Source organism: Alexandromys fortis, unplaced genomic scaffold (genome assembly GCF_014885135.2).
Source record: "Alexandromys fortis isolate MF-2015 unplaced genomic scaffold, M_Fortis_MF-2015_v1.1 scaffold_92, whole genome shotgun sequence".
NCBI lineage: Eukaryota > Metazoa > Chordata > Mammalia > Rodentia > Cricetidae > Alexandromys > Alexandromys fortis.
In genome coordinates, this window is record NW_026067972.1 from 807,003 (window position 1) to 827,948 (window position 20,946).

The 20,946-nt window shown below is 41.2% G+C and overlaps 1 protein-coding gene across 2 annotated transcripts in view; it reads right to left on the reverse strand.

Annotated features, from left to right (window-relative positions):
- Nucleotides 1-1,349: 1,349 nt before the first annotated feature.
- Nucleotides 1,350-20,946, reverse strand: part of Rnf20 (ring finger protein 20) — a 25,121-nt gene continuing 5,524 nt past the window's right edge. For both annotated transcript variants that reach the window (XM_050155991.1, XM_050155992.1), the window contains exons 4-21: nt 20,571-20,738; nt 20,310-20,457; nt 19,848-20,030; nt 16,882-17,000; nt 14,306-14,452; nt 13,486-13,563; nt 13,199-13,318; nt 11,258-11,437; nt 10,308-10,443; nt 9,876-9,997; nt 9,412-9,779; nt 8,356-8,473; nt 7,075-7,224; nt 6,466-6,678; nt 5,697-5,822; nt 5,414-5,554; nt 4,698-4,799; nt 1,350-4,407 (exon numbers count right to left, since the gene is read on the reverse strand). In XM_050155991.1, coding sequence (XP_050011948.1) covers nt 4,231-4,407; nt 4,698-4,799; nt 5,414-5,554; nt 5,697-5,822; nt 6,466-6,678; nt 7,075-7,224; nt 8,356-8,473; nt 9,412-9,779; nt 9,876-9,997; nt 10,308-10,443; nt 11,258-11,437; nt 13,199-13,318; nt 13,486-13,563; nt 14,306-14,452; nt 16,882-17,000; nt 19,848-20,030; nt 20,310-20,457; nt 20,571-20,738 — 2,796 coding nt within the window. In that variant the 3' untranslated portion in view covers nt 1,350-4,230. The remainder of the gene's footprint in view (nt 4,408-4,697; nt 4,800-5,413; nt 5,555-5,696; nt 5,823-6,465; nt 6,679-7,074; nt 7,225-8,355; nt 8,474-9,411; nt 9,780-9,875; nt 9,998-10,307; nt 10,444-11,257; nt 11,438-13,198; nt 13,319-13,485; nt 13,564-14,305; nt 14,453-16,881; nt 17,001-19,847; nt 20,031-20,309; nt 20,458-20,570; nt 20,739-20,946) is intronic.

Here is a 20,946-nt window from a genome sequence, read left to right on the forward strand (position 1 = left end):
AACACACTTTTCACAGATCTCTAAAAACTGCCCTATCATCTTCCTTCAGTAATTCAACAAACATGGCTAAAACACAGCAATGGAAAGGGCAGGTATGGTCTTAGCCTTGGGGGACCTTCTCTCGATTTGATCTTTCCAGGACTTATAAGACATGGGCTCATTTAATCATGTGATCAGCTTATAATCATCTGATACTAAATACTTCCGATGTAGTGTAGAATAATTAAGTACTACTTTACAGGTGGGAAAAAACAAGTCAGAGAGACTCTGCGATCAGACCGGGCCGCACAGCTAGCAACAGCAGCAGAGGTGAGTGTGCAAACAGCACAACCACAATGCAGCACTGTTAGCACTGTGGCCGGTGCCTGTGTCTCCCTCCTCAGTGCCCCTAATCTGTCTCACTCTGACCCAAGCCTCGGCCTGACCACCAGCCCTATAGATCAGAGGGAAGCTGAAATGACAACTGCACTTGCACTGGCCCAGCAGACTCAAACTGTAGCCACCCAAGCCTCACAAAAACAGTCCACCTGCATTTGCTCTGCTTTCTAAGGCCTGCCAAGCATTGGTACCAAGTTTCAAACCACTCAGCAGCTCTTCAGGCATGCAGGCAGTTTCTGGCAGTCCAAGCCATTTCAGCAGTTTGCAAACTTGCCTTCATGAATCTTCTAGCCTAACCTAGTCTCTACATACATTCTTTTGAAATATAACCAAATCGAATATCATAAAGTATAAAGCTCTCCACAACACAATAAAACTGCCAACTTCCCCAAGATGTTTTGCATCATTCATCCGTTCATTCTGGGGTCCAAGTATGGGGACAAGCTGTTGGTGACAGCAAGGTAATGGGGGATTCTTAACTCAGGGACCCATAGGGCTCACTCTAGTTGTGTATGAGAGCTACAATCTAGCAACACAATGTGCTATGTATTTTGATAAAGGAATGCACACCAGGGCCAGAGGTGAGGTAGTGGATAAAGTGACTGAGGTGCATGCATGAGAATGTGAGTTCAGATCCCCAGAAGAGATGTGAACACCAGATGGAGTAGCAGGGATCTGTAATCCCAAAGCTCCTACGGCAAGATGGAAGGCAGACACAGGAGACTCTCGGGAAGCTAACATGCCAGCTAGCCTTGCAAACAAGACCTGTCTCAAACAAGGTGGAAGGCCAGAACTGACAGCTGCTGCCCTCTAACCTCCACAAACATGCAGTGTCAAATACACACATACATACACATGCACTCATCATACACATATTTACACAGAGCAAATTTTAAATGCACATCAAGTCTTACAGCAGCAAAGATGACACCCGCTACACATGCACGTCATAAACTTTCCATCACAAATACTCAAAATTTAAAGAGTTTATTCCAATATATAAAGAAAAGCACTTTGAAAGTGAGAGAAAATAAGGCTTCAATTCACACCCATGTACAATAAGAGACTTCTGGACAGCTGGCAGAAAAGCAAGAGAGCTGAATCGTTCAGACAACTTTACTGAGCACCTTGTGCCTCTGCTACATGTTGGGGATTAAGGTGTTAAGACACTGCCCTTTCTAAATCCCAATCTCAATAATAAATGGGAAACAGGCTATAAGACCTTAACAGCTAATGTCAGGAAGGGACCAAAGCTGAACAGAAATCCTTGGAAGGTAAAGCTAAGCTTTATTTATCATGGGACAATTAGTATTCCAAACATTTAAGATCTAAATATTTTTTTTCCACACCAAGGATTTCTTCACTGTGTAAATCCAATTCAACACACAGAAACCAACAGTTTCTTTGGTTCCTACTTACATGAGTCATTTTTTTTATTTTGAATTTTTTATTCATTTTACATACCAACCAAAGTTCCCCCTCCCTACCCTCCTTCTAAACCCCCAGCCCACCCCGCAGCCACTCCTCCCAATGGGGTAAGGCCTCCCATGGGGAATCAACAAAGCCTGGTGCAATCAGCAATCAGTTGGGGCAGAACAAGCCCCTCCCCCCAACCCCTGCATCAAGGCTGAGCATAACATCTCACTGCAGGGAATGGGCTCCAAAAAGCAGGCTTAAGCACCAGGGATAGATTCTGGTCCCATTGCCAGGGGCCCTACAAGCAGACCAAGTCACACAACTGTCACCCACTTGCAGGCTCCCGAGCTGTCTATCTGGAGCCCGTGAGGTCCCAGGAGCTCACTGGCTGTCTCTGTGGATTTCCCTGTCATCATCCTGACCTCCCGTTGTTCATATACTCCCTATCACATAAAGGTGGGATTCATGAAGACCTAATGACGACAGCTGCTGAGGACAGACAGAGAACATGCCCTTGACCATTATCTAGAAATGTATTGATCAAAAAGGATCCACTTTATATAACCCCTTTATCAGGCAGAGAAAACTTCTGCTTTGCTAGTTTCTAAAAAACTCAAAGTCATACCCCAAAGCCCACTAGGAGGAAATTACGTCTTACCTCCAGTGAGATGGAGGAAACCTATGTAGTCTCTCCTGTGGGGGGACATTTGATCACACCATGCACCCCGAATTAGCATTTGCACTAATTACATAAAATAAACCTTGGGTCAGGAGGCTGAGTGAACAACTAGCTGACAGAAAGTAATCACAGAGTCTCAGAGGGCATGTGGGAGAGACGGAGAGATGCTCTGAAGTAGTGGGAGGGTTTGAGTGGCGTGTCTTTTGTGTTTTGCTGACTGGAACGATGGGCCCTCTTGGGAGAAGCCAATAAGGAGAGTTAAGATAGGTGCTACTCAGCCCCTCTGAGCTAGCAGATTTTCACCCCAGACTTTTAATCTCAAGTCATACTTATATTTAGAATAAGAGAGATTTAGCTAAAGCTAAATCTTTAGTGGCAGTGACAGAGCAGGTGTCCATGGGAACGGAATTCCCACCAGACTGTGCCCTGAGCACCCTTGCCACAGAAAACTGTGGAGTCATAATTGCTGGCTGAAATAGCCGTAGATTAGAACACAGCCGAGGTGCTGAAGACAAAGCAACATGCTCCCTTTTAGGTAGTCAGTAGGATTCCAAACAACTGGGAAGAGAGAAAACTAACTCAATTAATCAAAAAGATAAATACTGGGAACACAGCCAGTCCCTTAATTTTATTAGTTCTATTCAAAAGAATCCATTTCACTGGGGCATGGTGGTACATATCCCTAATCTTAGCTCCAGCAAGGCTGAGGAAAGGGAATGGCTGCGATTCTAGGCCAGTCTAGGTTACATAGCAAGAGACCTTATCTTAAAAAAATTCCGATTTGGAACAGCAGGTATAATAAAATCAACTATTCGTAACAAATAAAAAAAAACAAAAAAAACCCACACAAACACAAAAACAAACTGAGTCCTGCTTTAATTGTAGTATGTGGAATATATTAAAATCCTATAGAAACATTACTGAGAATCTTCTGGAAAACAGGGATGGTGCAATCCCTCTTGAGAGAAGGATGAGAGTAATTCATAGCTCACCAACACCTCCCTGGGTCACATTCCCAGACTACCCAGATCTCTTCATAATCTCATTTCAGATGCTTCTTAGATTCTGATTCTGATTTCAGTAAAAAACGTAGGGGCTATCAGTTTGAAATTATTCTGGCCTTAAGAAATTAAAAAAAGCTATTAACTATCTAAATAGTTAAAACATAAATAACTTTAGTGAGAAATCCATGTGACCCTAAAAGTCACTTTGGTAGAAGTGGGAAATGGATTGAATTATCCTGGATATAATTTCATTAAGGCTTCGAAACCTTCCAGGAGAGATTATCACAATTATACCATTTTATAACCTAAGTTAGGGTAAGAAAAGGCTTACTACACAAATCAAGAAGTCTGGGCCCATAGAAAGCTTATTTCTAAAAGCTCTCTCCTCCATAATAGCATGTTCACACTACCTGTACTGTATCCCCTCCTCAATGTCAAACTATCAGCCTGACTTCTTCAGGAAGAATGGGCAATCCAAGTTAATAGGAGAGTCCCAAGAAGAAAACGCTGAAAAATCTGAAGAGTACACAAACAAAGCTGGTAGGGAAGACAAACAGCAGTAGCTTCTAGTTCATTCTAAAACCTTTAAGCCTTGAGGTCTTTTTCACTAATGTTCTCTAGTTCCCGGAGAGGAGAGCCTGGACAAAGTCTGAGAAGCCAGGGAGTTGGCCCACTGTCAAGGAGAGAAGAGGTGGAGGCCTGGTGGTTAATGAGTAAGTGCTTGCCTAGCCAGCTCCTCTTTCTTGACTGTGATCAGCCAATGTAGATGCGATGGAAATCATTGGCACCAAAAGCAGCATTACACTTGGGACACTTGCGCTGGCGAGTGTCGTAGCGAGTCTTCACACACTCAAAGCAGAAAACATGGAAACATTTGGTAAGCACTGCATCCTTTTTACGCATGTTACAGCAGGGGCAGGTCAGCCGTGCCTGAAAAAGAAAAAAATCAGAGTCTGAGGAACCATAAAGCTCATGTCCCAAATGGCTATAATAAAAGCAAAAAACAAGATTGCTGAGCTTTAGAAAAACAGCAGTTTTTCCCTAAAAGAATAAACCATTCTCTGCTTGCCTTCATGTGAAGGTGTCTACTGCTCTCTCAGTGCTCCAGTATACCCATCCCTTCTGCCTTTGTGTGAAGTCAGCGTCTACTCTCTCAGTTCATTAGACACCACTTCAGACCCTGACAAACACAAAGATGCCACAGAGTCAGTTGTTCTAACCTTGTAGTCCTTTATCTCCTCCATCAGAATCTCATCACACTTGGGCACATTGTCTGGCTTCTTGGTGGTCTCCAGCTTCCTTCGAAGCCTAGATATGTCCTCCTGCAGCAAGACAGTAAACACAGTAGACACATTTCCCAGACCTACCAGTTTTGTTTTGTTTTTTTTTGCAGAAATAATTTCTGCAACTTGACCTTTCTGTTATAGAAACAAAGAACTTTCTGTCCTTTCATGTCCAATTATCTTTAGGAATGTAGGAACTTGCAAATGCCTGTTTCAGAACAGACAACCCTATTCCTATCCACAACTTAGAACTGCACCAATGAAGGCACATTCAGTCAGGTGAAAATATAACCCGAACTCATGAGAGCAAGCTGCCTCATTTTGTGGTAACGAATTTTAGGGTGAAGGCAGACCTGGACTGAATACAGACCTGGGGAAAAGGACAGGAGCCATCCTAAGAAACAGCTGGCATGAGGAAACTAGAAGAGGAGTGAGATCTGAATCTCCTCCTGAAGCTGCACTGCTACTTCACAGCTCAGCACTTCACAGATCTTACAGCTACAGTTTCACATCTAGAGAACATGGCATGAGGCAAACAATGCCAGGCCTTTCCCACAAGGCCCTTCAGCCTAGCCATTCATGGTGTTCAACACTCACCACAGCCCTCAGAAAGCACTGAAAAGGTAAATACAATCAAAGCCAACTGCTCTTGCCTGTGCTCGTTTGAAATTGAACAAGTCCTTTTCTTTGGTGACACTGTTCTCCACGATTTCATCCTGAAAATCATGGAGCTTCTTCTGAGCCAGTTCCAGCTGGGCTTTGAGGTCATCTGCAAGCTGAGCTGCCTCCATTGCCTATGTAGAATGCAGAAACATCATCTTATCATTCCTTCTGGGGAGGGAATGGCTTCCAGAGTGAACTTAAATTCTGCAGGCAGGTTCTGCTTACTTGCCCCTGGAGCCCACCCATCATGGCAGGTTACAGAGGCCAGCATACCTTGCGCTTATTCATCTCCAAGGCCTGAGTCCTAAGGCCCAGCTCCTTCTCCCCTGTGCCGATGTTACTCTGAAGCAGGTGCTCCTTCTCTTCCAGTTTCCTTACTACCTGTAACTGGGCATCCACCTGTGAAGGAAAAAGCTCAGATTTTAATGTAAGCAGGTAGGAAAATAAAATCAGTTATGTTTTATTTATCCATACTATCTCAAAAATTACAATATATCAGAAAGTCCAGCTATTGTTGACTTTTTCCATGAACTTTTCAAAAATATATCCTAGGAAAGTATTGGCTTCAAGTTTTTACATTAAATAGTTCATGAATATTCAGAGTTTGGGAGCCTAAATTGCCAAGAATAGAAAACCATATTTACATATATTCATCTTCTGTAGCTATACTAATCCTCAAAACATGGTCACTCCAACCAGAACATAAATACTTAAGTCAAACCACATTTAACTCCATTTCTTTAGAACAGCTAGAGGTTCTGAAGTAGACTTTTTCTTGAAATAAACCACAAGTAGAGTCAAACAATGCCAACGGTAGAAAGTAAAATCACACATCCACTTCTGGCCTCTCACTCTCACAAGCTTTCACCCCAAGATCCAAAAGCAAGCAGGTCAGAAGACATCAAGTGAGACTTTAACATACACTTTCATTTGCAGCATTTCTATCACACACAGAGAAGCCATGATGACCAGTTTTGCAGGTGTCTTCATGCAGAAACCTCCCTACTTCAACAGAACGAAGGACTCGATTCAACCCAATTACCTGAGTCTTCAGCGTCAAAACCTGGTCAGCCAACTCCTCCTTCTCCTCTTTAAGTAACTTATGGATCTGATTGGATTTGATTCGCTCTGACATTAGCTTGAAGTTTGCATCATCCTTCTCCCGCAACTGCTGCATCAAACGGATGTTCTGCTCCTGCATGTCCTCAAAGGCCTGTCCTGTGACATCCATCTCAGAGAGGAGAGCTTCTTCCTCCTAAAATGAGGGGCCAATTAGCAAATCTGCCAAATGCCAAAGGATGAGGGAAAGTAGGCCCTCTGTTCACCTGCATTAGTTTTATATCTACAATCATAAAGGATAAAAACTGTCATTTTTCTAATCACTATATCCCTCAGTGCCAGCCAGTAGAGAAAAGAGATGTCCTCAGTAAGCAGTGTCTGAAGCAACAGCTTGTCCACTGAAGATAAAAATAAATTCTCTACCACCAAATACACAAAACAAAATAAGGGCAGAATGACAGACAAGAATTTCAATGTAATAACAAAGAAAATGATAAAAATTATGAACAAAGAGGAGTAGGATTAAAGTCAAACTTCACCGACAGTAATACCTTTCAGATTTCTACTTACGTGTTAATAAAAGCATGCCCACCTGCTTGGCCATGGCCAGCTTCTTCTGAAGGTATTCGATCTGCTCCTCCACTGCCCGGATCTTCCTCAAGGCATCATCATCAGCCATTTTCTTGTTTTCTTTCTTCTCCTTATCCTCCAGATCCTTGAGTCTTTGCCTGAGATCCTCCAACTACAGGAGGAAAAGGATCATGTAAAAAACTAAGAGAAGTCATCAAACACTTCCAGAAATCATTGAACATTATACACACATGGAGGGCCCACATAACCAAACAGTAAGAATTGGGGAACAGGATAAATGATGAACTGAGAGTGACTCAATTCAGCACACCACTCAACATCATTCCTACAGTTCATGCAGCTATAGGCAGAGGCTTTGGAAGTGTTCAAACTGTCTTCTCCTTAGGCCTCAAATTTTCAAGAATAAAAACATTTCTCTTGGGATGGACATGGCAGTGCACTCAAGAAGAAGAGGTGGATCCCTAAGAGTTTAAGGCCAGCATGGCTTATGTCAGGAGTTGTAGGATAGCCAAAACTACATGTCTCAAAAAGTCAAAAACAAACAAAAAACATTGCTCCAAGGGCTGATAGCTGATGGGAGGGCTGAGTGGTTAAAAACACTGGCTGATCTTCCTGAAGATCCAGGTTCAATTCCTGGTACCCACATGGCAACTCACAACCATCTTCTAACTCCAGTTCTAGGTGTCCTCTTCTGGTCTCCATTGATACCAGGCACACATGATGCACACACACACACACACACACACACACACACGTATGTATGTATGTATGTATATAGGCAAGGAAAACACACTTATGCACAAAATAATAACAAAGAATTTAAGAGGAAAAAACTCCTCTTAAATGCAACCAGAAAGGACTTCTATAATAATAACGAAGATAATCTGGTACTAATTTCTCAGAACCAACTAAGGAATGAAAAAAAATTTAAAACCTACTCCACGTTCTTATAATTCTGACATATTTTATTACCTTATAGGGAATTTTAAAAGCCTGACTTTAGACAGTCTTTGTTGTTGTTGTTTGAGACGGGGTTTCTCTGTGTACCCCCGACTGTCCTGGAATTTACTCTATAGACCAGGCAGGCTGGCCTCAAACTCAGCGAGCCGCCTGCTTCTGCCTCCAGAGTGCTGGGATTAAAGGTGAACGCTACCAATAGACAGTCTTTGAATAGGTGGGCAAAGTTGCTAAGTTAACACTAGCTTTAAAGATGGAAAATCAAAGGACAAGCCCACAAATGAAGATTGTCACCATGATGACAGATGACAGAAGGCTCGGTTACCTCAGCCTTCGACTTCTTCTCAGCCGCCATTAGCTGCACTTTGTCTCTCTGCTCCTTGGGGGCAGAGCGATACATATCTAGCAGCAGCTTCATCTCCTTCTGGCTCTCTTGTGCTTTCCTAGGACGGGGTGGGAGGGCAGAAGGAACAACACTGAGAAAAAAAGGCCATCAGAGCAAGTACGTACTATTTTATGACAACTCCTCCACTCTACATCATAGCAAAGAGATAGTTTCATAGGTTACCAACAGACTTCTGGGACATACTCGGAGAGCACAGAAAAGAAACCACACATATGAATCATTTCTCTGTTCAACCCTGCATCATCAAGTGTAAGGTAAGTAACTGGCACAGTGACACAGGCACATGTAAGTGGTGCCGCTCAGAGACGGAGTGCGTAGACAGATCTGGGATGTATTTGGTCAAATCATTCAGATGATTTTTTTACAGGGGGAAATGAGTTTACTTAAGCTAAACTGCATGAGAGATCAAGCACTTTGAACACAGTGAACCCTTCAATTAAAAGTGTAAACCACGAAAAACAGAAGAGCCAGTTCCAGCAGACATTATGTTTATGTAGGAGGAACTAGGACAAAGTGTTATGTCGGGACAGAGGTAATGCTGAACTGAGTTAAAGCTATCCTTCTGCCTGAATTCTGTAGAAAGAAACTGCCAAGGAATTCTTGGTTTAAGCTGGCATATCTCCAAACCAGTCAACTGCAAATAAATTAGAGACAAAGGATAATTTAAAATACAAGTAATGCCAGCAAATTACCCAAACCAAAAAGCAGTAGTCAATTTTCAGTATTTCTAGTATGCTATTTTAATGTGGTATCTGTTCTCTTAATATGAACTCATGAGAAGTAACCACTCAGCAACACTGTAGTATAGTAGCCAGGTAGACCATCTGGCTACATATATCCAATTGAAAGTCGAGACCATATTCACTGTACATTAAGCTCCATCTAAAATACTATATAATGACTGGATGAGTCATACCATCAAGCAAACACTTCATTCTTAGGTTCAGGCTCTGTATCATTATAAACATCACTTACTTGAGTTCAGTCCTCAGCTGTTTGATAACTTCTGCTTCTTTTTTCCTTCCATCCTCATGCTTCCCTTTCTCTTTATCCTTAGCAGAGTCTCTTTCTTTTTCTGACTCTTTCAGTTTCTGTTTCTCTCGTTCTCTCTCCTTTTCCTTTTCTCGTTCTCGCTCTCGCTCTCTTTCTTTCTCCCTCCTTTCTCGTTCTCTTTCATCTTCATCCCGTTTGGATTTAACTTCATTGGCATCCTCCTGAGATGCCTTGGATGCTGGATGAGTGGAGAGGTCCTCAGAATCTTGCTTTAGCTCTGTGGGTTCATCCTTGGCGTCCTCAGTACTGGACTGAGACTGCAGGAGGGCACTGCCACTGCGCAGACGCGTCTGGAGACAGGGCAAGGAAGACACACATCACCTCTGCCACTCACAATGCCCTTCCACCACCATGGCAAACAATGCTTATCCACTGTTCCAGGATACCTTGTTCAGGTCGGACTGTGCCTCTCTCAGCTTCCGCTTGTACCTCAGGACCTCCCCCTTCAGCTGGTGGTTGTGATTCTGGAGGCTGCTAATCAGGTGCCGCATTTCCCGGTTTATGGGACCTAAAAAAAGCAGCACAGCAATATGAAGATCCCTGAAGAAAGCAAAGGCTCCAAGGCTCAAAGCAAATCGGGAACTTGTGAATAGCAAGGAGAGGTACCAAAAGAAATGCTTTCTCCAAAGATGAAAATCAAATTGCTTGAGTGAATTAAAACAAGCACCCAGGCTTTAGGTCAAATGAATTACAGGATTTGGTTCCAGGCATTCCAGGTCTTCTGAGTTTAAGATAGAATTAACAAATCCCCAAAATCCTGTTTTATTTCAAAGAAAGAATTTACAACAGGACACAGGGTACAGCAAGAGTAATTTGACCTGCTTGTTCGTTGGCGGCAAGGGTTTGCTCAAATTCTATCCTCAGCATTTCATACTCCTTGCGGACCTGGGCCAAGGTATCCTCCAGCTGAATTACTTCAGTTCTCAGCTTCTTATGCAGACTAACCTCATCTCGCTGCAGATAAAGAACCAATAAAACATTCATATAACTTCAATATGTCTCCTAAATTCAATCTGTAACAGTCAAAAAAAATCCACTATGAAAAGAATGCTAACTCTGAAAATTTCCACTTCAATGCTTAAGAAGCACCAGATGTGATTTAGAAACATGACTTTAGAACCTGGCAGAACAATGAAAAGAGGAAATGGCATCTAGCTCTGAGATTACAAGTCAATTGGAGAACTAACCATAAACTGGAAGTAAATAGAAACTAGCATTCAATTTATTTAGCCAACATTCATAAAAACTTCAACTACTTTAAACATTACCTTAGGGACTACAAAAGACACAAAAGTGAATATAAAAATCAAAGTTCTATGTTCAAAATACTTTACCTAAATATGTATTAAATGCCACAAAGGCACAAAGCCTATGTATTCTCCCTATAATGTATGAACTGTAGACGCCGTTCCATGAAAGCTGGTCACAGGGCACACTTCTACTTCTAACTACCAACAGACTTTTCATGTTTATCAACCACTTCCTCATCAGAAAAACCTCACAGTCAAATCAGATGCTCTGTCTGCTCCATACATCTTTAGATAAATACCACTGAATCATGCTGTAACCTAATGAGTCCCATTCTCCCAGTGAACTGTAAGATCCATGAGAGCAGGAACTCTATTGTCTTATATACCCACTGGATGAACAGATAGTAACTACACATGGGAGTAAAACCATACAATTTATTGACACAGCAGAAGAGGGAATGGCTGGCTCAGTGGTGGAGGGCTGGATCCCATACCCACAAAGAAAAGCTCACTGTTACCTCAATGAGCTCAACCTGGCGCTGGTGAGTTCCCCGGGTGCCATGAAGCAGGGTCCGAGCCTCATCCAAGTGGGCTTTCAACTGTAGACTCTCATTGTACAAAACAGAGAACTGGGACTGCATGCAGCGATATTCTGGGGTTTCCTTAACCACTTCTTCCACTGCACTCCGCAACTCCACCTTAGGAAGCGGAAAAGGCAAGTCAGAGTCAGAAGGAAGCCAAGTATGTCCCCAAGTCACACATGGGAAAAAATATCTTAAACTCACTAATGCTCTATACACTTGAAATCATTTCTCAGAAAGTTATAAAATCTATACTACCACTCTGCGTAAACTCGGTCCTGCATAAACTACGGCAATTTTGATACGTGTTTCACATTTTTTTTCAACCCCAATCCAAAGAAGCTGAAGAGCTGCTGGAAGAGTGACATAAAACTGACCTGACCAGCACATTTGCTCTAAAGACAGCTGCAGACGCCAGCCACTAGCTGTTCCTTATTAACTATCACAGAGAACATATTTCTGACTGGTAGTAAAAACAGTCATGCTTTTCCTAAGCAACCATTTGCTTTAATTTCACAAGAATTTTTAGTCTTCACTTTCAGTTCAAATGTCTTTATTATTTATTAACCTAGAAATAAACTATAAGTAACAGACTATGGATGAAAGGAGGATAAGGAAGACTTCCAGAAGAACCTTCTTTTTTCCCCTGAGACTCTGCAAGGGAAAACGCTAACAGGCAGGAATGAACACCAACAGCACTAAGCCGGCATCTACAGGAAACTGCGTAGCCAAATCTATGGCCCATTGTTGGCTATAAAAACCACGTGACCAGCACATGCCCACAGCATGCACATTTTCCTGCCAGTTGCCTAGAAACACTCACCCTGATAACACTCATTTTCACACAAATTCTAAGTCAGAGGACCTTGATTTAATCTAGGAATCTTTACTGGCTACTCTAAGCCTGTTTCAGAACAAGACTTGTACAGACAGTAAGAGCAAAAGCAAGTACGTACACAGCAAACCAACAAGGGCCGCATTTCTCCCCTTTTTACTAGGAATTGAGAGAACTATACACAGTCAGATATACAGCATGGTGTTCTTTTACAAGCTCTGTGTGAAATAAATCCCATTTCAGATGCCATGTGCTAGGTCTTTGTATACTGAAAACAGTTAAGATCTGCTTCCCAAGGTATTTTACGTACAATACAGAATTATCACACTCCAGTCACCATGCTGTGAATGTGTCCACCCATTTAGTCAGCACCTCTCCAAGGCCCTTTCCACCATTCCATTCTCTGCTTCTTAAGAAATCCACCTTCCTAGCACTCATGTATTTCAAGCAGTACTTGTTCATCTGGGTTTGCCTTATTTCACTTAGCTTCATGTCCCCTAGGTTTATCAATGACAACTCAAATGACTAAATTTCCTTTTTCAAGGCTGAGTAACATTCCATTGTACATCTATACTATTTTTAATGTTCCTATAAAATGAGATTGTTTCCATAGTCTGCTGGTAGTGATTTTATAGTCGGCAACTTTACTGAATTCATCTCTAGCTCTCAAGAGCCTCTCCAGTCCGTGTATGTAAGGCCACCACACCTGCAGACTGAGACAGTTTTACTTCTTCCTCTACAATCTTTCCAATCTGGAGCCCTTTTCTCATTCTTGCCCCTTTCTTGTGGTTGTATGATACTGAGAAGAAAGGCAAGAGTGGACATCCTAAACCTTGCAACTCTTCATAGGGTATGTAAGCAGTGGACAGGTCACAAACGGCCTTTACTGTGTTAGGGTACATTTCATCACACCTAATTTGTTGAGCTGTATCACGGAAGAGGCTGAATTGTCCAGTTTCCGTGTCCCTCATAAAGCCTGCAGGTTCACATGCTGATGAACAAATCGCTTGCTTTCTCTCACTCGTCAGAGTCAAAACTCCTACCTTCAACTTTTCATTCTGTGTGGTGACCTCTTCAAAGTCTTGACGAAGCTTCTCTAGCTCACAGTGTCGGTTCTGAGCCAACTCTTTGTTCTCCTCCAGCTCTGCATTCATTTCCTCAAACTGGAAAGGATCAGAAAAACAGCAGGTGAGGATGGAGAGCAAGGGCTCCCCAGACATCCCATTTCCATTCCTGCAAATGCCACTGTGCTGCTTGGAGCCAATCCCAGTCCCTAGGCACAAGGCATATTTCCAATGAAACACCATGTCTCAGGTGGGGCAGACTTTACCTTCCGGGCATTGATGGTGATTGTACCACCATAGAGACTGCTCCCTGCTCCATATACCTTATAGCCTTTAGAATTCACCTACAGGGAAAAGAGAGATGGGAACATTTCAGTTGAATGAGAAAGATGAGTCCTTGAAAAGATGCTTGTGTTTGATAGTTACTACAGATATACAACTGATCAAAGTCCTAAAAACAAGTGACAATCAAGAGCTTAGTGCGCACGCGCACACACACACACACACACACACACACACACACACACACACACGGCCTGCACAAGATCAAACTAATCAACATACTAGCGTGGAAGGAGAATGCATTCACCTTACTCCTAGCTGAAGAGCTACTGGCATTTGATAGCTGCCACGGGAAGGAAAGCTGTTTTTCTTTAGGATTGTGGCCCCAGGTATGTTGCCCACCCATGCGCAGATAACGGTCCTAATAGGAGAGGAGTTCTACAAGATTTTGATGGAGGATGGGTAGCATCAAATACATTGTATACATGTATAAAAGTCTCAAAGAAATAAAGACTATTATATTGGGGGGGGGGGGAGCCAGAGGCTGGAGAGGTAACAGTTCAGCAGTTAAAAACAGTAGCTGTTCTTACAGAAGAACCAACGTGGGAAGCTCCCTGCACCCACACCTGGAGACTCAACCCCACGTTCACACCAGCTCCAGGGGCTCCAATACAGCCTTCTGGCCTCCACAGTCACCTGCACCCATATGGCACATATTCCCTTTCTCTCACATACACATTCATACATATAAGTAAGAAATACATTTGTAAATAATTTTAATAGACTTTATAAAACAACACTGACCCGTTCTAGGACTTCAGCCAAATGTCGGTTGAGCCGCTGTTCTCTTTTTCGAATTTTGTCAATATCCCACTGCAGGTCATCAATCATGGACTCCAAGACAGAAACTCGCGACTCAGCTGTCTCTACTTTACCTTGCAGCTTACAGAACTACATCCCAAAGACAGGGATTCAAAAACAAGAAAAGATCAAGTCAAAAAAGTTCCAAATTCCACAAAATTAGCCCTAGGTCAATTATAGAAAATGCTACAATTATAGAAAAAAATTATTCAACACACAAGTATAATAATAACATCATAGATTCAGTTCTTAAGATTGCTACAATCACAAAAACAGGCAGCTGCTAAGAACTTTCACATAAGAACAAGACCAGTTAAAATTCACTAATCTCTCTACCCATGAAAAGCATCTTTTCCCTAGGCAGAACATGAAGTCATCATAAGATAAAGATTTTTTTAAAAAAAAAAAAAAAGAAAGAAAACATCAAGTATCAAATATTTTGGGAAACATGAATTCAAACTAGTAACATCTCTTAATACCAACTTTCTCTCTATATACACCCAGCAATGATAATTCTCATAGAACAAAAACGGAAACTCCTAGTGTTTTTTTCTTTGTTTTTTAAGCTGACACTTGGGTAGTTTACAATCAGGTTGTATGCGAGTGTGAATGTTTGAATGTGTGTATATGTCCAGGCATACATGTGCCACAGCTTGTTATATGGGGATGAGCAACCTTAGATATAAATTCTTGCCTTCCATCATCTTGTTTGAGACAGAATTTCTTGTCATATGTCACTTTCAGACATCTCTATAGTTTCCACCTCCCATTTTACCTTAGGGAGACAAATATGAGGATTCTGGATCCAAACTACTGCATTCAACTTTATGCAGATTCTGGGGATCTCAATTTCGCATGAAAAGTGCTGTATCCACTGAGCCATCTACCGAGACCAATGCTGTTAAGGAAAAACTGCCCCATGTTCCCATTACTGTCCTCCCAGTAAGAGGGATTTGCTCTTCCCCTGGAACCTAGACTTTAGTAGCCAGCAAAAATTAATACTATGTAACTCTGAGACTATGCCAGAGAGATCATGCAAGGTCTGCTTTGTTTCTTAGCGCACTCAATGTAGGAGGTCAGCTGCCATGTAAAACCTGCAAGTCCTGGTCCTCTAGTTGTCACTCCCAGCTGATAGGCAGCATCAAGAATCAGCAATGAGAGCTGGTTCTACACAAGAAACCAGGGAGCAAATAAAAGATGTACCCGTTTACTATTGCTGAGATTTGGGAAGTGATTCAAAAGGAGACCTTTCCATCTTGGTAGTACCTAGTTAATACCATAAAATATGACACTCCCATTATTGTAAATGCTGCTAAACTATAATCACTTTGATGGGTCATGAGCATCCAAGTCTTATAAACTTCCCAAATAGTGCTCTGACAGCCAGCAGTGTTCTGGGATTCCCCTCTATATGCTGTGAATATCAGTGGTTAATAAAGAAACTGCTTTGAGCCTATAGCAGAAGAGGGCAGAACAAAGCTAGGCGGGGAAAACTAAACTGAATGCTGGGAGAAAGAAGACAGAGTCAGGGAGACAGACACCAGTAAACCACAGCCTCGTGGAGATACACAGATTAATGGAGATAGGTTAATTTATTATGAGTGAGCTAGAAATACTCTAGAGTCATTGGCCAAGCAGTGTTTTAAATAATATAGTTTCTGTGTGATTATTTCGGTCTGAACTGCCGGGTGGCCAGGAAACGAATAAGCGGCCTCTTACAACACAGCAGAGTAAAGAAGTAACTCTAGAGCTTAGGAAACAATGCAGGAAAACAGGGCTCTGAGATTAAGCAGATTCATGAGCAAATCACTTTTTCTAATCATCTGATCTTTTTGTTCACTAATTTTTCAGTTGTTTCCTTGCCAGTAAAACAGGAGCTATTTTATTTACTATTAAGTGCTTAAAATGTTGGGCACCATGTGAACAGCAACTATTAAGTGACTAATCAGCATGAGAGTTCAGTAGCCAAACTAAGGTAGGTCAAATTTCAGCACACAATCAATCATTTGAGCTAACAAAATAATTAGAAGCATGAGAAGAATCATCCAAACCTTCATTACTTTCTCATAAGCCTTTTATGGAGATAAATGCCCAAATCCTAACATGTGTTATTCATGGAACTGGTCTAGAGTAAAAACTCACATCCCCCAAGTTCCTATGGCATCAACCAATGTAGAAGAATTCCCTTACCCCACTCTCTGCTGAACTTACACCTAGCTATTCCTCAGTACCACTGTTCACAGCCTTTTATATTTAGGGCAGTGAATTATTTAGGGATTTACAATATTTGTTGTGTTATGACATTTCTTCCCAATGACGATGATCCCTAACTATCTATTAAACAGAGGCATGAGAAATATTCAGATGTTGATCTCGGAGTTGACTGATATTGCCTCATGCTCTCTTCAACATCAAAGCACACTTTCTAGAATAAAGGGACCTCTCAAAGTTCTCGTCATTTTCACTTGAGATCAGTCAGAGCTACTAAGAATGGCTGTCACTCCTTTCTGGTCAAGTACCTCCTGAGACATGGTGTGGTGCTTCTCCTGAAGGAGGTCTGTCAGCTCCTGGAGCCTCACATTCTCTTGCGCAAGGAAGGAGTTCAGCTCCTGTACTGCTTCCTCCACTATCAGGTTATCTGAGGAAGAAGGACTGCACTTTAGTTTTGCATTGACAGTCTAAGTTTTATTAGAACTCATTACAGATGGTTGTGAGCCACCATGTGGTTGCCGGGAATTGAACTCAAGACCTTTGGAAGAGCAGGCAATGCTCTTAACCACTGAGCCATCTCTCCAGCCCAACAGTCTAAGTTTTAAAACTGTCTAGTGCACCAAAGCATTGCCCTCCCAGCTCACCTCACTGCCCTCAGAACATCAGAAAGCAACCTAGTGCTTACTGGCTCACATATAGTTAGTTGGTTAAATAAATGTGTCAACATGCAAACATCACCTATCCTCATCTCTTTCTGTTAAGACAATTGCCTTGAGCAAATAAATGAATGCTATATTAAATTTATAGAATTTCCATCACCAAAAATGGAGACATTAGGATTTAGAATAGACAAGATTTCTAAGCAGTGTCAAAATTAAAGCAATACAATTTAAAGGCAATAACAAATACCTATTATTGTCTAATATCAACATGAAGCATCTATTGAGATGAGACAGGAAGCAAAATTTTTATCTTCAAATCATCACGTATAAAATCATGAGGAACAAAGATACAGCGCAGGAGTCACTTATCACAATAATTAAGTGTAACTCTAAAGCTCAAAATGAAAAATGTACAGAATATTTATAGATGCACAAGTTACATCTTTAGAGTTTAATATGCTGAATTCATGCATTTAAAATTAGTCACAACTATTACAGTTCAATCTAAAGCACCAAAAGTGGAAACAATTATTCTCAGGATACAAAGTACACATTATCTATAAATTTACAGTTTACATCTTTAGAATTTATTACTCCAATTCATGTGTTCTAAATTAGATTCACAACTATTACAGCTCAATCCCAGAGTTACAACTAGAACTAATTATTCTCAGGAAATACATCATCCTTTAGAGCTGTGGATGGGAATCTGTTTCCAAACCACCTGAAGCCTTTGCTCTCAGAAACCATGAAGATGAGATAAGTCAAGTCGTAAGTTCCCAGTTTCCATCTAGGACTGCCCACCAAAATTAAGTGTGGAACTTTTAAGAAAGACAATTCCCTGGAATCCATTCCAAGCTTACTAACTAAGAATCTCCATGGGCATGGGAAATACATACATAAATAAACGATGACTCTGAACCAACCTCAACTAAGAACTAGCGCCTACATTTTCATTCTTTCCATACCTTAAATTCTGCAGACAGGTTCTAAACTACAATAAAAACCCAGCAAGTGTTTATTAAATTAATAAATAAGTCATAAGTCTAACTCATTTAAACAAGAACCAAACCCATGGGTGAAAATGAATTTCTAAATAAGTTAACACTCAGGATTATAATTCATACCATATGTACCTTTACCTTTTTTAAACACAGATTACTTCTGGGTCACAAAGAGCTTAACTATTTAGAATTTATATATAATAACATTTTTTAAAAACTTAAACCTGATCTTAAAATACATTATCAAAAACTTTTTTCTCTGTATGTGCATGTGTGTGTCCTATGTGTGCAGGCATGTAAGTGCATATGAAGGTCAAAGGATAACAAAACTAGTTTTCTCCTGCCACCATGTGGGATCCAGAAATTGAACTCTAGTTGGCAGGTCTAAATGCAAGCACCTTCAATGCTAAGCAATCTTGCAGACCCAGAACTCCAAAATATTTCTTAGTAATGTTTAATATACTATTCAGGTTAATTTTTTTACAAATAGAACAAATAATGTACTTGATATTCACTTAAAATACCAAATTTAACATCAAAATAACCTCTGCACATGGTATATTCCCCACATTACTATGATTTAAGAATACCCTCTAGATAAGCAATTAGAACCAAGGGAGACAGAAGTATCACAGTTTGTTCTATAGTAATCGGAAAGAGTAATTACACCCATTCACTCCCCACTGTGGTATCCTAACTAATAATAAAAACACAAACATATTAATTACTACACTAACCAAAAACAAAAGCAAAACTTAAAAACTTCCTTGAAAAATAAAACTAAACTATAGAACAATTTATTTCTTACTTGCCCACCCAATGAATAAACCATGTTATACCTAACTAATTTATTTTGGAGACAAAGTTAAATATCTTGATGATAATCGGGGCTGCTAAAATACTACAACCAGAGGGCTAGAGCAATGTCTCAGTGGTTAAGAGGGTGGTTCAGTTCCCAGCAATCCACGTCATGTCCAGGAGACTCTAATGCCCTCTTCTGGTCTCCTCAGTTAACTGCACTCAAATGTATATACAACTGACCACATACATATACCCAGTACATCTTTTATTAAAAGATATTATAACTAGACCATGGCTACTATTGAAAACTTAAAATCAAGGTATTTTATTTGCATTAGTAAATATCTTTGGGCATTTTAGTACACTTTCTATACTGCCTGGACATAATTTATATAAACTCAGTAATAGTAAGTATTCCAAATGGTAATTTTATTTTAAGACTTTTCCATCCCTTCACACAGGGGAGTTTTATTTTACTACCTCATCTAACACTCTTTAAAAACATCAACAAATAAAAGAGTACATTAAAACCCACCTTTTGAAGTCAGAGCAGTTAAAACTAATTCTGCTGTTTATAAAAGTTTATAGTCAGCATGGTCATGCTCAGCACACTGAGAGTCACGAGGTTTAAACTCCAAGGAATTTAATTAAACTGTGTTCTCTTCTTTTCTGCTTTTTGGTGCTGGGAACAGAAGCCAGGGCCCAGTGCATATCTAAGCACATTCTACCACTCGGCTGTACCCTGAGCCTCACAGGGCTGAGATCTTCCCCTCCCCAAGGCTCCCAGCCTCCAGCTTCTCGCCTCACCTCCACTGTTCAGCTTCCGGGATAAGAGGTCCACTTTTTCTTGCAGTTTATCATAGACAGTCACAACCTGGGACACAGCACGGCGAGAGGACTCCACCCGCTCCTGAAGCTGCGATTCCATCTCTTCACTGGAACTGCTGGCCAAGGTAGCAAGGAAAGAGAAAGCTGGCTCTTGCCCTTCCCCTGAGGATAAAATGAGAAAAAGAAGCCCCCCAAAATTATAATTCTGGCAATAGCAAATCAGTCTTCAAATGGAGAGCCTCAAAGCAAAGTTCAACTTCAAAAACTTAGGTAAGTAAGGCAATTACAAAATAGTCCCCCAAAGACACAGGGAGAGAAAAAGAAATCCCCAAAGTATAAAGCTAGAAATAGCAAAACCCACTGCGCCCCTCAACTGGAGGGCAAAGCTCAAACTCAGCACCTGGGTAACCAACGCAGTAAAAGAATTCCTCGTCAACTTGCCTCTTTCACGGTCATCTTTGCGCTCCTGATTGCTATCAGAGTCGGGTTCTGGCTCTGGCACAACCAGGGCTTTCCTTTCTGTGAGTAGGTCTCCCAAACCCTGGTCCAGATCATAACGTTTAAGGATGATACGAATGTTTTCATCGAACTAGAGAAGAATAGGGACAGTTAACAAAAAGAAAAGGCAAAGGCTGGGGAACTAAGAGAGCACTAAGGATGAAAACGCTGATATGAATCTGGGTGAACATACAAAGTCGCTACCTGGCTCCAGTACCGGTTCACAATCAACAGTGAGGCATCGTCAGTTGCCTGGCGTCGCTCGAGTTTTTCAATGTGTTCCCGAAGTTCATCTTCAATGGCCTGTCTCTGATCTAGCATTTCTGCTAGTTTACGGTTTTTGGATTGCAGTGTTCGAATGTCTAACTCCTCCTGCCCCAGGAAACCAGAATTAGTCTCCACAAATCAGACGAATGAGCTGTTAAACTCAACAAGCTCACAACAGTTCATTAGCTATTTTTTATAAATAAACAAATCTTAACTCAGCTGTTAAGGGCTTATCACACAAACATGAACACCTAAGTTTGATCCCCAGGGCCTACTTCTTTTTTTTTTTTTTTAAATTCTTTTTTTTTTTTTT